General features: G+C 35.4%; 1 protein-coding gene across 2 annotated transcripts; it reads left to right on the top strand.

The window, feature by feature from the left end:
- The first annotated feature begins 1,124 nt into the window (after window positions 1-1,124).
- On the top strand, window positions 1,125-11,411 carry LOC132621632 (enhancer of polycomb-like protein 1). 2 transcript variants are annotated; one of them, XR_009575625.1, is made up of 14 exons: window positions 1,125-1,338; window positions 1,682-1,909; window positions 2,495-2,624; window positions 2,698-2,800; window positions 3,899-4,022; window positions 6,373-6,438; window positions 7,292-7,330; window positions 8,215-8,295; window positions 8,415-8,462; window positions 9,128-9,178; window positions 9,342-9,410; window positions 9,991-10,233; window positions 10,431-11,173; window positions 11,281-11,411. XR_009575625.1 is itself a non-coding variant. In XM_060335968.1 (13 exons), exons 2-13 carry the CDS (start codon window positions 1,760-1,762, stop codon window positions 10,677-10,679), a joined length of 1,353 nt encoding a protein of 450 aa, XP_060191951.1. In that variant the 5' UTR covers window positions 1,125-1,338; window positions 1,682-1,759; the 3' UTR covers window positions 10,680-11,279. The 2 variants fall into 2 exon arrangements, 1 of the variants encoding a protein (XP_060191951.1); XM_060335968.1 differs by lacking the exon at window positions 11,281-11,411 and having other exon boundaries at window positions 10,431-11,279.
- The last annotated feature ends 1,722 nt before the right edge of the window (window positions 11,412-13,133 follow it).

Here is a 13,133-nt window from a genome sequence, read left to right as displayed (position 1 = left end):
TTAGCTTATGAAAAACTGTTTCTGCTACTCCCAGAAGCACTTATTTTCTCCCAAAAGCTTGGCCAAAAACCTCACTTTTTTTCAAATAAGTACTTATTGAAAAAATAAATACTTTTGGGGGGAAAATAAGCTTGGCCAAACAGGCTATAAGTACATTAAATCTTCAACTAATTGAATTCTGCATTTTTATTCCTTTCTTTTGAATATTTACAAATTTACACAAGTATAATCGCTTCACCACTTAATTACTAATGTGTGTTTTTTTAAATTTATAGTCACTTCATATTTAACGGTAATATGGTTCTATGAATATTCAAATGTAATATATATTTTACATGACGGGACAAAAACCACATGGCAATTAATGAAAAATGGTAAAAAATTCCCTTATCGTATTGAAAATGATTAAATTTGTCCTTATTTCATCAGTTGGACTCCAATTAACTTTCACGGTAATTTTCGAGTTAAAAATGCCCCTCCTTTCATATATTGGATCTTAATTGCCCTCAACGTTAATTTTCGAGTTAAAATGCCCCCTTTTAACAAAATTATGAGATGACACATATGATGTTTTAGTAAAAAAAGATAACACTGATTTATTGATCCGTATGGTCCCAACCATAAGTAACTCGACTCATCCAGGTCAACCTTTAACAACTAAAAACTATTTGTTTGTACCCCGAATAATGCCTTCTTCCTTTGAAGCTGTAATTTTTGGTTCAAAATCGATGCAAACAAGCTCATATCGTTTTCAAATCTAGGTTCAACTCTACTTCTTCATTCTTTAAAATGATGAATTCCTGGAAATCCAGCCCCAACAATTCTAAACAAATAAATCCGGACGGATCGGATTATTTATGAGTTGGATTTCATATTCACGCGAACTAATAAATCAGTATCACCTTTTTAATTAAGTTCCAGTATATAGTATTCTTAACGGTAAAGGATCATCAAGGTCAAAGATAAAAGGAGGGACGCAAATTAATATTGAAGACAATCGACATCCAAAAGGTGGAAATATGATAATTTTAAATCATTCCATAATTTTAACCGTTTTTCTTATAATTAATTAAAGATCAATCACATTATCCCCAAAATGAAGGAGTATTTTCAAGGACAGTTGGAAAAAAGCATGTGGAAGTTAACTAGAATTCAAACATCACTCGCATTGGTTAAAGGGAACAACAAACTCCGTACGAGCGCCTACATATTATTTAAATAATGCCCCAAGAATATACGGGTCGGGTTAACCCGAAGCAACTCTGAAAATCCCCCATTTAAATTGCCCTAGCTAGGTCACCGGAAAAACCATTCATATCTGCCGGACCTTCTCTACAGGTATAGGTTATTATTGTTGTTGTAAACGGGTCACTGGGTCGGACTCAGCTCAATTATTGAACTCAAGAGTGTTGAATTTATTTTTGGGGGAAATTACGCTCTATGTCTACTGGGACAAAATATTTACCTCCTTCACCCCATATTTTGAGTTTATAAACACCTTTTATACAAGGTTGATACATTATGTTTGCTTTCCCCCCAGTTATAATGTTGGGTAAACTGAAAATATGGCTACGTGGCGTAATATTTCATGTTGGGCTGTATATTTTTGAAAATTTCCCTTTATTTTGCTCAGTATTGATAGTGTTTGAAGCTTTAACTTTTTTTGTGTGAGTTAATGCAGTGTGGGAGGTTGGAAGCTGAGGTGAAAGTTGATAAAAGAGTGAATTTTGTGTGTTGGGGGGAATGAGCTGAGTTGATAATGAGTAGACTCTCATTTAGACCGCGTCCTCTTGATATTCACAAGAAGTTGCCAATTTTAAAGTCTATCAAGGATTTTGAGGATGATGATTCCCAGACTAATACCCGAAACCTTATTCTTCGTCTCGCTGCTGAAGCTACCGAAAATGAGGTTTTTGAGCTTAATCTATTATGCTTTAATGTATTGCATGGACTATCTATGATAAACTTGTATGCATGCATTCTTCATAATTATATATTCATTTTAACCAACTCTTACTACTCCCTCCATTTCAATTTGTTTGTCTGGTTTTGACTTGGCACGGAGTTTAAGAAAATAAACAAGTCTTTTGAATCTTGGTCATCAAAAAAAGAAGACTTTTGAATCTTGTGGTCTTAGACTAAAGATATGTAGAATGTTTTAAAATGCCCCTCAATTTTGTGGTCTTAAACATGCCATGGGGAAAGTTGGAACTAATGAGTTGCCAAAAAAGGAAAGATACAATTCTTTTTTAAACGGACTAAAAAGGGAAGTAAGAGCAACAAGTTGAAACGCAGAGAGTATCATTTTATATTTTAATCCCTTCGTTTCAAGTTAACTGTCCTAAGTTTGCCTTTGAAGGTTAGACCATCAAAATTTTCATAATGTACTTGGTCTTAATCATGACACACATTAAGAATGAGATTTCGGTATTGCTGTGCTGGTGAATTCTGTCTGTACTGAGCTTATTATGTTGTAAAATAATTTCCTTTTTAGGTACCACAAACTTCTAGCAAGAAGTTGGCTCCCGAAATACCTACTCCTGAGTATGTTGTTGTGGATACATACGAAAGAGATTATTCGCGAACTTTTGCTCAGCCGACATCATATATACATGCTAGAGGAGGTATGTGAAGTGGGGGGTATGTTCGAATCATCATATGTGCAGTAAGTTCTGAATTTTGTTAAATTTACTGTAGCTCGGGCTGAGATTGGAGAATTCGTTGAATATGATCTTGACAATGAGGACGAAGATTGGCTCAAAGAATTCAACAGAGAAAGAAAGGTTCTTGCGGCTGAAACGTAAAATCCTAAACCATGCTTCTGTGTGCGACATTTACACACACACCCACATACACAACTTTCTTTGAGACAATTTCTCTCTGTTTCTTCCTTATGGTTGGTTCATCCTTTATTTTTGTTTCAATTGGGGCTCTTCTTAGACCTTACTTGACCTTCCATTGATAGCTGATGGATTTTAATCTTTTTGTTTCTTAGTCCTGTTGTGACATGTTGGTTGCCATATGGAAGACACTACTTCCTTTGTGTTGAATTTGCAAAAGTTGTGTGACATTACCTTTCATCCTAGAACCATATACACTTAGGGGTCGTTTGGTTGGTGAACAAGTTATACATGGATTATAATGTGGGGAATAATGATGGTGGTATTATTTAGTGGATATGCTTTTATTGGTAGATCTTTGGTTCTTTTAACTAGATATGGGATACCTTTCTCGGCCGTTTGGCTAAGATCAAGGGTATAATACAGTACGTGTGTTTGGTTTTAAACTAGATAAATTGGGATAAACTTTTACTTTCAATTTTAACCTTGACTTTTCCTAAGGGACTCGAGCAGAGTTTTGGAAAAGGGCATCTTAATCATTTTGGTGTTTTATCCTGAGATTATTAATGAACATTGAGTGTGGTAGAAAAATAATGCCACAATTGTGGTATAAATAATACCGGGATTGCTAATCCCGGAATGAAAGTTCAACCAAAAAAGAGATAAAATGATCCCATTTTTTCCGCGGATTGTTCTATCCCACAAACCAGACAACCCCTTACTTTCATTCTAATATATCCTTCCCATACCGTAAGCCAAGTACTGGACATTAGTTTTCTTCTTAGGGCTACAATGTTTGTGGCTCTCCGACTCACTGGCCCTGCCTTTTCATTTCTTCAAGCTACTTTCAGTTCCTTTAATTATTTCATCTTTATTCTGTATTGGGTTTCAGGTTTCTGATGCTGAGTGTAGCTTGTCTATGCACTATGCATTTCGTTCAGTTCTTTCCCCTTCAACACAATATGTGGTTTTTAATAAGGAATACAAAAAGCCTAATTCAAGACTTGAGTTTTGCTTATTGATCATATGTGACAAATCACTGTTGTTTCCTGATATAGGTTGGAGACGATTTTGTTCAAACTTGAAGTTTTAGATCACAAGGCCCGAGAAAGAGCAGGAGTTATAGTAAATACGCTTGGCTCGCCAGTTCCTGTGCTTCTCAGTTTTGATGCTGCTGTTGAGGTAAAAAGTAGTTCTTCTTGTTAGTCTGTTGATTTTGCAGGTTTGCCATTCTCTTTCGTGTTGCATTGTTATTTGAAGAGTCTACTTTGAAATTTTGATCTTGTTTGCTCTATTAAGAACTCCATATGTGTAGTTATATGTGGACCTACTGGAGAATTCATGTAATTTTAGCTAACTCTTATAGTAATTTGTAACTGTTTCAAGCAGTAGCGGAGGCAGAATTTTTATCAAGGGGGTTCAAAATATAAAATAAGTATGAAAAGATTGCATGCTGATAAACGGGGCGGGGTGGCGAAGGGCAAGACTAACCTTAACCCGCTAAACTTTAACTCGCCTTTTCATCTCCTTTTAATATTTCTTCCTACTTTTGCCTGCTTCATCGAGCCTTTTTTAAAAAATTCCTGTGTTTTTTAAATAAGGATAATTCTGGATTTTTTTTTAAAAAAATACCTTCTTGATTTCTTAAAGATTGCTTATTTTAAAACCCATTTAAAAGGCTAGAAGATCACTTAAAAAGGAAAGGAGGGAGTGTAAGATTGCTCTTCAGAAAAAGGAACTTTCATATCATTGGTGAAAGCACATAATTTTTCATTAAAATCTTCAAACTTTCCATAAATATCTATAGCCTTCACATAAAGCTTGTTAAATTTGTGGGGAACACCCAAAATTAAAAAGGAAAAAAAACTCACAACTTTGTCCTTTCTTTCGAAACTGAGTTCTGAACCTAACTGTAGAATATAAAATAATTTTGAATATTTATGAAATTATATCTACGTTTGGGATGTCTAAAGTATTCTGTTGAATCGAAAGGTGCTCTCTATTTAAAGTTGATTAATTAAGTAAGCGAGAAGCTAATAAAAAGACATATTACGATTTTAGGATAATATTAGTAGGCTATATAATAACTATGAATTTGAATTGATAGATAAAATTTTTGAATTACATGTTGTTAGTTATTGAATTTAATTTGAATTGAATAAAAATAATTTTTAAAAAGATAAAGATAAATATCATTATGTACTATATGGTTTTTTTTTTTTAATGTTATTCAAAAAACTATTTACTAATCACATGGCTCATTTCCTTTTATTTTATAGACTTTTTGTTATTGGGAATACTGTGAAGTGAAATAAAATTACAGTTAAATTTGATGTGTTCAAGCAAATAAAAAAATGCTTTACTATCATTAAAATTAGTTAAGCATAAAAGAAAGCTGGGTAATAGCAACAAGTAACAACCCTTACTTCTATTGATGGAAAGAAATCTGAAAAATGGTACTTTAATAGCTGAAAAGAAATCTGGAAAATGCTGTCGACAATGGCCAAACTAGAAAAAGGAAAAATGCTGCAGTAACTGAGAATTGATCCCGCGACCTTGGGGGAATTTGAACCCCGTTAACAACTGGGCCAAGCTTCTGAGTTATTTCAAGGGGGTTCATTTTGGAATATATACACGTAAATATCAAATTTGACCTTATATACACAATGTAATTTTTTGGCGAAGGTGCTTGCCCCCTTCTGCCACCCTAGCTCCGCCCCTGGTTGCAAGCTACTTAAAAGCTAAAAAATATTCCATCATTATCCCAAAAACTAGAGCCATTTCCTGCTCTTTGCTATCGCACTGAGATTAGTAGATATGTACCAGGATTCTTTGACATCAAAGGAAGATTTTAATAAGTTCAAGAGTTTGATTTCTTATGTTTAACAGTTACATGGACTCTTTTCTATATTTGGTGTATTTATTTCTTGTGAAATTTATGATAATTGATATTTGTTGTCGTCTATGCATTAACGACCTGTGCAAAGCAACACATATTATGTCAATTTAAGAAAGCTGGGAATCATCATGGATTTAAGGCTAGCCTTTGATTGCATGCTGATCAGTCTCCTTGAATGTGATTAAAAATATTGGCTCCTACTTGTTAAAACTTTTTGGTACTGCAGATCTGGTTAGTGTGACCAATATCATGCTTTGGTATATATTTACCAGTTCAATAGAAATAGAAAAACTTCTTGGATGTTCAATAATTGATAGCTCACTGAATTTGCTCAAGTTCTGCAATAATAAGATATATGGATTCTTCATGCTTGTTGCTGACATTGGAAACTATGTTCGTTTCTTCAGTTTCAACAACATAACTCGTACATGATCTTTTTCAACAAAAAACTCTTACACAATCTTTCTTTCTTTCTTTTTTTTTTTTTTTTAAAAATATAAATTACTATGGAGTGAGATTTTAGCTGTTATGATTTTTTTTACTTTCTGAGATCATTTTGCTTCTCTGAATGTAGTGAGGTCTAGTTTACCTAATTATTCATCTTTTGTTTTCCTTTTTTTGATTTAAATTCAGGCCTTGCAATCTTTATCCATTAAATATGGAGTATTCCAGTCTATTTATAATTACTGGAAGGATAAGGTATGTATTTTTCACCACTTACGGTTGTATAAATTGGTGAACACACATGTTCATCCAAAGAAGAATATGGCTAACACACTATTAGCGGGTTCCATTTCAAGACGTTCAACAAGATATATTGGAACATACTTGTTTGTTTGTGTCCACCAAAATCTGTAATTCGCTTTCACGATACTGGTATACTCACAAAAGCTCGTATTCTACTTAATAAGCCTGTTTGCCTGTTATTCCCTTGCAGATTACCTTTCTTCTAGGATTTAAAGTCATCTTAATGTTAGCAGCTTCCTTCTATAGGTGCTAAAGCCTAAATGTAACCTTTTATGGGGCAAATTTAGTAGAATGGCTCATAACCCCTCCTCAAACTACTTTCCACTTTAAGAAAAAAAACTAACTTATTTAGAATATAAGGCAAAAAGGCCTCCCTCCTTATCAAAAAAAAAAAAAAAAGAAGGCAAAAATGCCTTCCATAGACTGATGGGTGTGTCTTTTCCATAGATAATGAGATTAATTGGAAATTGATTTGAGTATGTGCTAAAAGCATCCCCTTGCATGTCAACAAATGTTTATGCAATGCAAAACATGAAAAACTTTATCCTCCAACTTGTATGTTCTAGATTTAATTGGTAATTCAGTATCACACTGATTGATCTGATGTATAATATTCAACATGAAAGCTCCAAATGCTCTTCATCAAAAAAAAAAAAAAAAATGAAAGCTCCAAATGCTTGACTACTGGGCCGTGGGTGTTTGCTTCTTATCAGAATTAATGGAGTCCATTTATATGTGGTATTTAAAGATGAATCCTCATGCATCCTTCTCTTTTTATTGAGAACCTCTGTTTCTTTTCTATCAGCGGGAGCGGTGGCAGAAGCCTTCTCTTCGGCGTTTGCAGGTCAGTTCAACTTTCTGAATTTGTAAACTCATAAAGTGATTTTGAATTAATGTTGCACTAACACTTTATTTATTTAATTATGTCTTCAACATGCTCTCTCACATGCGAGCCTGATTCTTTTTGATATTGGATGGCGGTTGAACCTAAGGTGGGGGTTAGGTCTGCGTACACTCTACCCTCCCCAGACCCCACATGGTGGGATTATACTGGGCTTATTGTTGTTGTTGTTGTTGTGGTTGAATCTAGGAGTTATGCCTGCTTTGCTACCATGTTGAAGTGCGGAATCATCTCATCTAAAAGCTTAATGGTCACACACTTCAACATGGTATCGAGCCAGACCGAGCCAATTCTTATTTTACCCGATGTTGGGCCCCCACATTATCTTGTCTGGGTGTGCAGGGGGTGTTGAATTGTCCTACATCGGCCGATAGGAGGCAATTTGTCTCCTTATATGGTCTTGGGAAATCCTCACCTCTTGAGCTAGATTTTGAGTTTGAGTTAGGCCCAATGTCTATTTTTTAATCAGTTACTACATAGTACTAGACGAAATCTTATTTCCTTAGTTAACCTCATCAATTGGTTATCCGTTAGAGTGAACTGAGTCTTGTCTGCTTCTTTATTATGTCTCCCGAAATACTTTAGGATCTGCCTCCCTGTCTGACTGGTACTTTCAGCACCAATTCTTAAATTCTGCTTTGGGGGTGATAAATGATTACTATGTTTTCCATACCTAAAGAAAAATAGTGCAAATCTTATCTGTATTATTGCCAATGAAGATCTGTGTATATTGAAATAATGAAGATTTGATGTTCTTTTAGTTTAATGTGACTGCATTTACTGCTGTTGATTATCTACTAACTACTTCTTTGCTGTCATGTTTTCAGCCGCCTCCACCAGTTAATGACACAAATCCATATAATGTATTTAGGCCAAGGGAGAAGGCCCACAGACTTCATACAAGAAGGGTATGCCATTCTATGACTGTACCAATCTTGTTGTGTCAAATTTCTGGTTGGCAATATAACTCTCATGGATTTTTGTTTGTGTTAATGGAGAATTTGTGGCTTCTTTTCTTCTTTAACAGATGCAAAGGAGGGAAAACAATGCACAGTCATTTGAAAAGCTTCGCCAGGTGAAACCAAGGACTAATTTAGCTCATATTCCTTTATCTGTCCTCTTAAATGAAATACTGTTCTACCTATGATTGTCTATCTTGACAGTTCTCTGTGTATTGGCCGAGGTTTCATGTGATATCTTGCTTATCATCATCCCAGTCCGGCTGCACCCAGAGTCATAAGCTTCTTTGCCACCAGACGATACCACACCTCATTTCCTTCATTCCAATCTAACAGCATTGCATTAGGTCCGGCATGAATCGCTGAAACAATGCCAAGTTATTGCAATTTTGTACTTCAATCTCTTTTTTCCCGTTAATGAATCTAGACATCTTTTTTAGATGATGGTTACTATTTAATCGTGTACTGCCTTCTTACCATGTCCAGTGCTGACATCATTTCTACTTTGAGAATTGTATTGTATCAGTTTCTCTTGTTCGCAAGGTGAACTTTTCATATGTAGAATTACAGTGATTTGTTGGTTGTTTGATACCTAAGAATAATGATCTAAGAAACTAACAGCTGTTTCCTACATGATTTTTCTGTGGCTTATTGCCTTTATACTTGGTTAGAGGGATAGACTGCATTAGTAAATCTTCTATGACTATAGATGAGTTGATGGTAAATGTGATTTGGTCTTTTTCCCATAAGAAATTTATTTATATCATCTCACATTATCCAGGTTAGGCGCAACCTTGACCAAGCAAAGATCATTCTTGAGGCTCTCATCAAGGTTTGTATTTCTTAATAACTGCTAATGTATATATTTGTTGTGTTGTGACAATTGCGGAATGAATAGGATACTGGACTTCACGAACAAGTTACAGACCCATACAACTTGATTCCTTACGATCTGCACAGTCGGCATTCATTTTCCCTGATCTTGTTGTGTGCAGAGAGAGGAGAAGAAGCGAGATTTTATTGAGAGTGAGATTAGTCTCCAGAGACTTCAAATGAAACACAAGGTATGTGGAGAGGGTTACTATCTAGTCTATCTTCTTTGTTTTTTCATGATATTTACGCTGTAATACCTACTAGCAGTAATGGGAGTATCATTTCATAATTTTCTATTCTCTCTCTTGTTCTGTCTCGACTGGAAATAGATTGAGTATCTGCTTTCGGTTTTATTATGATTGCATTTTAAGTTTGGCAAAATTGAGGTTTTCCTAGAATCTTAAACGCAGCTCCGTATAAATTTCTAACTGCGGTATTGAAAAGAAATTCAGCTGCCTATTAAAAGTTGGTTTGCTGAACAGAGTGGCAGTAGTTTTTTTTTTTTTTCTTAAAGAAAAGGAAAAACTAGTAGGTTGGAGTGGAAATTGCTCTTACTGCAATAGAACACTTGAATGTGGAGGCAGATTTTTCTTATATATATATATATATATATATATATATATATATATCTTGCTTAGTGATATTACGATATCGTTAGACCTTTTCCAAGTAGCAGATGTCAATGGATATCCTCCTCAGGGCCTTATGTTTTGAGGTTATTCATTTTGAATATTACTTTGACTTAATAAATGTAACCTTATTGGATTCCAGAATGAAACTGAGCTTCTTGAGGATACCTTGGCTCTGCCTGAATTTCCTTCCTTCCCAAGTAAGGTTGGTTCAAGTGAGGACGAATTTGCCGACTCTGATGATCCTTCTATTGGCCGTCCACATGATAGGCATGTGACACAACACATAACCTTCCCCGACACGAAGCCGGTGACAGCTTCTCCTAGAATGATGAGGCGAGAGTTCAAGCGAAGACGTGTGCCGCATGGATGGCTCCATAAATTGGTGCTTACTTACTCCCTAAAGTTGCTTCCTTATTATGTTACCATTGTCAAAGAAGTTGCTTCCTTATATTTACTTTATCACCCATATTTTCATATGTTGTGTTCGTATTACTTTGCATGTGAGTTGAAAGCTACTTGAACTTAATTCACTTGTTAAAAATAAACTGAAGATGAGACTGCGTAAATTGGGTTATTTAGGATCCAAACGAGCCCCCACTGCTGTTCACGAAACCTCTGGACCCAGCCAAATTGTCTGCTGCAGGCATTATACCTCCAGGTTCTCCAACACCAAATGGCCTACCTGTCCGCACATTTAGCTTTCGTGGAAGGATGGGGCGAGGTGGCCGCATCGTGTTCGATAGATGGAACCCACTTAGCCATACACCAATCGAGTGCGGTGATACTTTATATGTTCCACCGAAGGCCCGGCATTCTGCACATCAATGAAATATTCAGCATTTCATGAGCTTGTGTCTCAATCCCCTTAAAAGTTGTATATGTGTATGATATTTGCAAGGATGATGCTAAAGATAGAAGGGAAATTTTTGAGCCAGTGACAATCGAAGAACCAAGACTCAGTTTTGGACTTTGAAGAGGCACGGAAATATTTAACAAAAGTGCTGAAGGCAGGTGCCGTAGAATGCTTAAAGCATCGTTTTGCCGTGGTGGCCTGCCCTTTTCTTTTTTGCAGGTGCAGGGTGTACCATTTATTTCCAAGTTAAGAAATGAAAGCATCTCTCTGCCCAATTGAACAATATTTCCAAGTCAGGACAGGTGTAGAAAAAGAGGAAAAAGTATCTTCTTCCCTGTCTTTGTAGAATGTTGTTGATGAGGTCTATTTAAGTACATGCCCACGTAGATAATGCATGTCTTCTGTTGTAAATGAAGGATGAAGTTGGCCAGGTTTAGCGATTCAGTTTTAATTAGGTCTGTTTATTTTCGTATCTTGCAATTTTCCAGTTTTACTTTGTTACGGGATGTTATAATGTTTAGTGTAAATTGAAGTCCTATTGGAAAAGTGATATTTCAAAGGCACGACTGAGTAAAGATATCTTGCAATTTTCCAGTTTTACTTTATTACGGGATGTTATAATGTTTAGTGTAAAATGAAGTCCTATTGGAAAAGTGATATTTCAAAGGCACGACTGAGTAAAGAGCAAATGAATCTTTGTGTGTGTAGCTTAGACCAAGCCAAGCCATAAGAATACTGTTACACCGATAATGGATTCTCGTTTTCTGGTCATTCAATTTAGTCATTTAGATATGTAAGGCTTTTGACCGTTAAGATAGGGAAGTTGCTCGGGTTTTAAGTGTTAGTAAGGTGAAAGTAATAAGTCAAAACAAATAAGTGATAACATCAACATACTCCTCCTCAAACAAATAAATGATAACATTAACATACTCCATGTAAAAGTGAAGGTTGTGTGAAGTTCTATTTTGGTAAATGAACTTGGGAATTTGTTCTACAATTGTTAAACTTTCCATTTTTAGAATAGTTAAGAACATATTCTATTTCACTCCTAGAAATTCTTTTCACCCGTCTCCTCATGATGTTACATCACTGTCGATCACTCAAGGAGTATATAGCTTTTAAATCAAACAAACTAAGAAATATACTCATTGACTTCATGTTGAAAACCAATTGATTCGATTACTGCAAAGATCTCTACGGAGGGGTAGTGGCGAGATAAAGTCTTCTACTTTTTGGGTGTTATCTATAGAACTTCTCCATATCAACTTTCACAGATGTATGCAAGCTGGCCGGTATTTTCTAAAACAAATTAAGAACATGCCATTGAAGCCACTGCCATGTTGGAAAAAATCCAGAAGAAATTGCACATCTTGTCCTTTAAATGGGCTGGTCTTTAATGTTTGACATTTAGCAATCCAACTTATTCCTAACGGCGCATAAGTTCTTTGAGGGCCAGGCATAACTTGTGGGAATTATGATGCGGAAATATTAACTTATATGTTCACGAAAACGTTATTTGTTATGAGGAGAAATATTAAGGAAAAGTCACACAAATACAAATTTTTCAAATGGTAATTAAAAAGATTACAACTACTTTCAAAAAATTACATAAATACAACTTATTCAAAATTTAAAAATTTAAACTTCTTAATTACAAAAATACAACTTCTTACATTCCTAATATATCAATAATACTTAATTTTAGGAGTTACTACCATTAATACATATCCACTTTTTACTTTCTCTTTATTTCAAAATCATCCCATGCTCCCCCCCAAAAAAAAAAATTCTATGAAAAGTGTCACACCCTAACCTTGGTAGGGCATGATGGGCACCCGACTCTCTTCAGAGTCGAGCGAACCCTTAGACATTCGCTCTTATCACAATCTATCATTTCAAAAAAAATAATTAAAAACATGAAACTTTTCAAAATAGAGATCACTGTTTTTATACAGATTACGAAAACCTTCAGTCAAATAAGTACTTTAACCCAATTGAAATCATCTAAAATACATGCTCTTTTAACATACACAAATGGTCAGCTGACATCTCGACAAACGTACCACAGGACGCTGTCTGCAAAGTCTCTAATATAGACGAAATACCATAATCATGAATACTCAGACTCGGCAACACTCCGGAAGGAAATGGAGCTCGCCAATCCCGCTGGAACATCTTCTAGCAATGTCTTCTACTCATCTGGGTGTACCTGCGTGGCATGAAGCGCAGCCCCCGAAGAAAGGGGGTCAGTACGGAATATGTACTGAATATGTAAAGCATCACTGAATCATAAACCAGGAAAGTGCGACAGTGAACAAGTTTAGAAACCAAACTGTAAGTAACCTGAAACAGCATTCTGAACCAAGTCCTGCGACCTTTACCCAAATTCTAGCATGCACAATACAAATACAGCATACACAAGTTCTAGA

Source organism: Lycium barbarum, chromosome 12 (assembly GCF_019175385.1).
Source record: "Lycium barbarum isolate Lr01 chromosome 12, ASM1917538v2, whole genome shotgun sequence".
Classification (NCBI taxonomy): Eukaryota; Viridiplantae; Streptophyta; class Magnoliopsida; order Solanales; family Solanaceae; genus Lycium; species Lycium barbarum.
This window is presented reverse-complemented; position numbering and strand designations above follow the sequence as displayed.

Excerpts from the sequence above, each read along its gene's own strand:
- LOC132621632 (XM_060335968.1), top strand. The coding sequence starts at position 1,760 with ATGAGTAGACTCTCATTTAGACCGCGTCCTCTTGATATTCACAAGAAG. Across the intron at positions 1,910-2,494 it reads CTGAAGCTACCGAAAATGAG|GTACCACAAACTTCTAGCAA; the intron begins GTTTTTGAGCTT and ends TTTCCTTTTTAG. Across the intron at positions 10,234-10,430 it reads ATGGATGGCTCCATAAATTG|GATCCAAACGAGCCCCCACT; the intron begins GTGCTTACTTAC and ends TGGGTTATTTAG.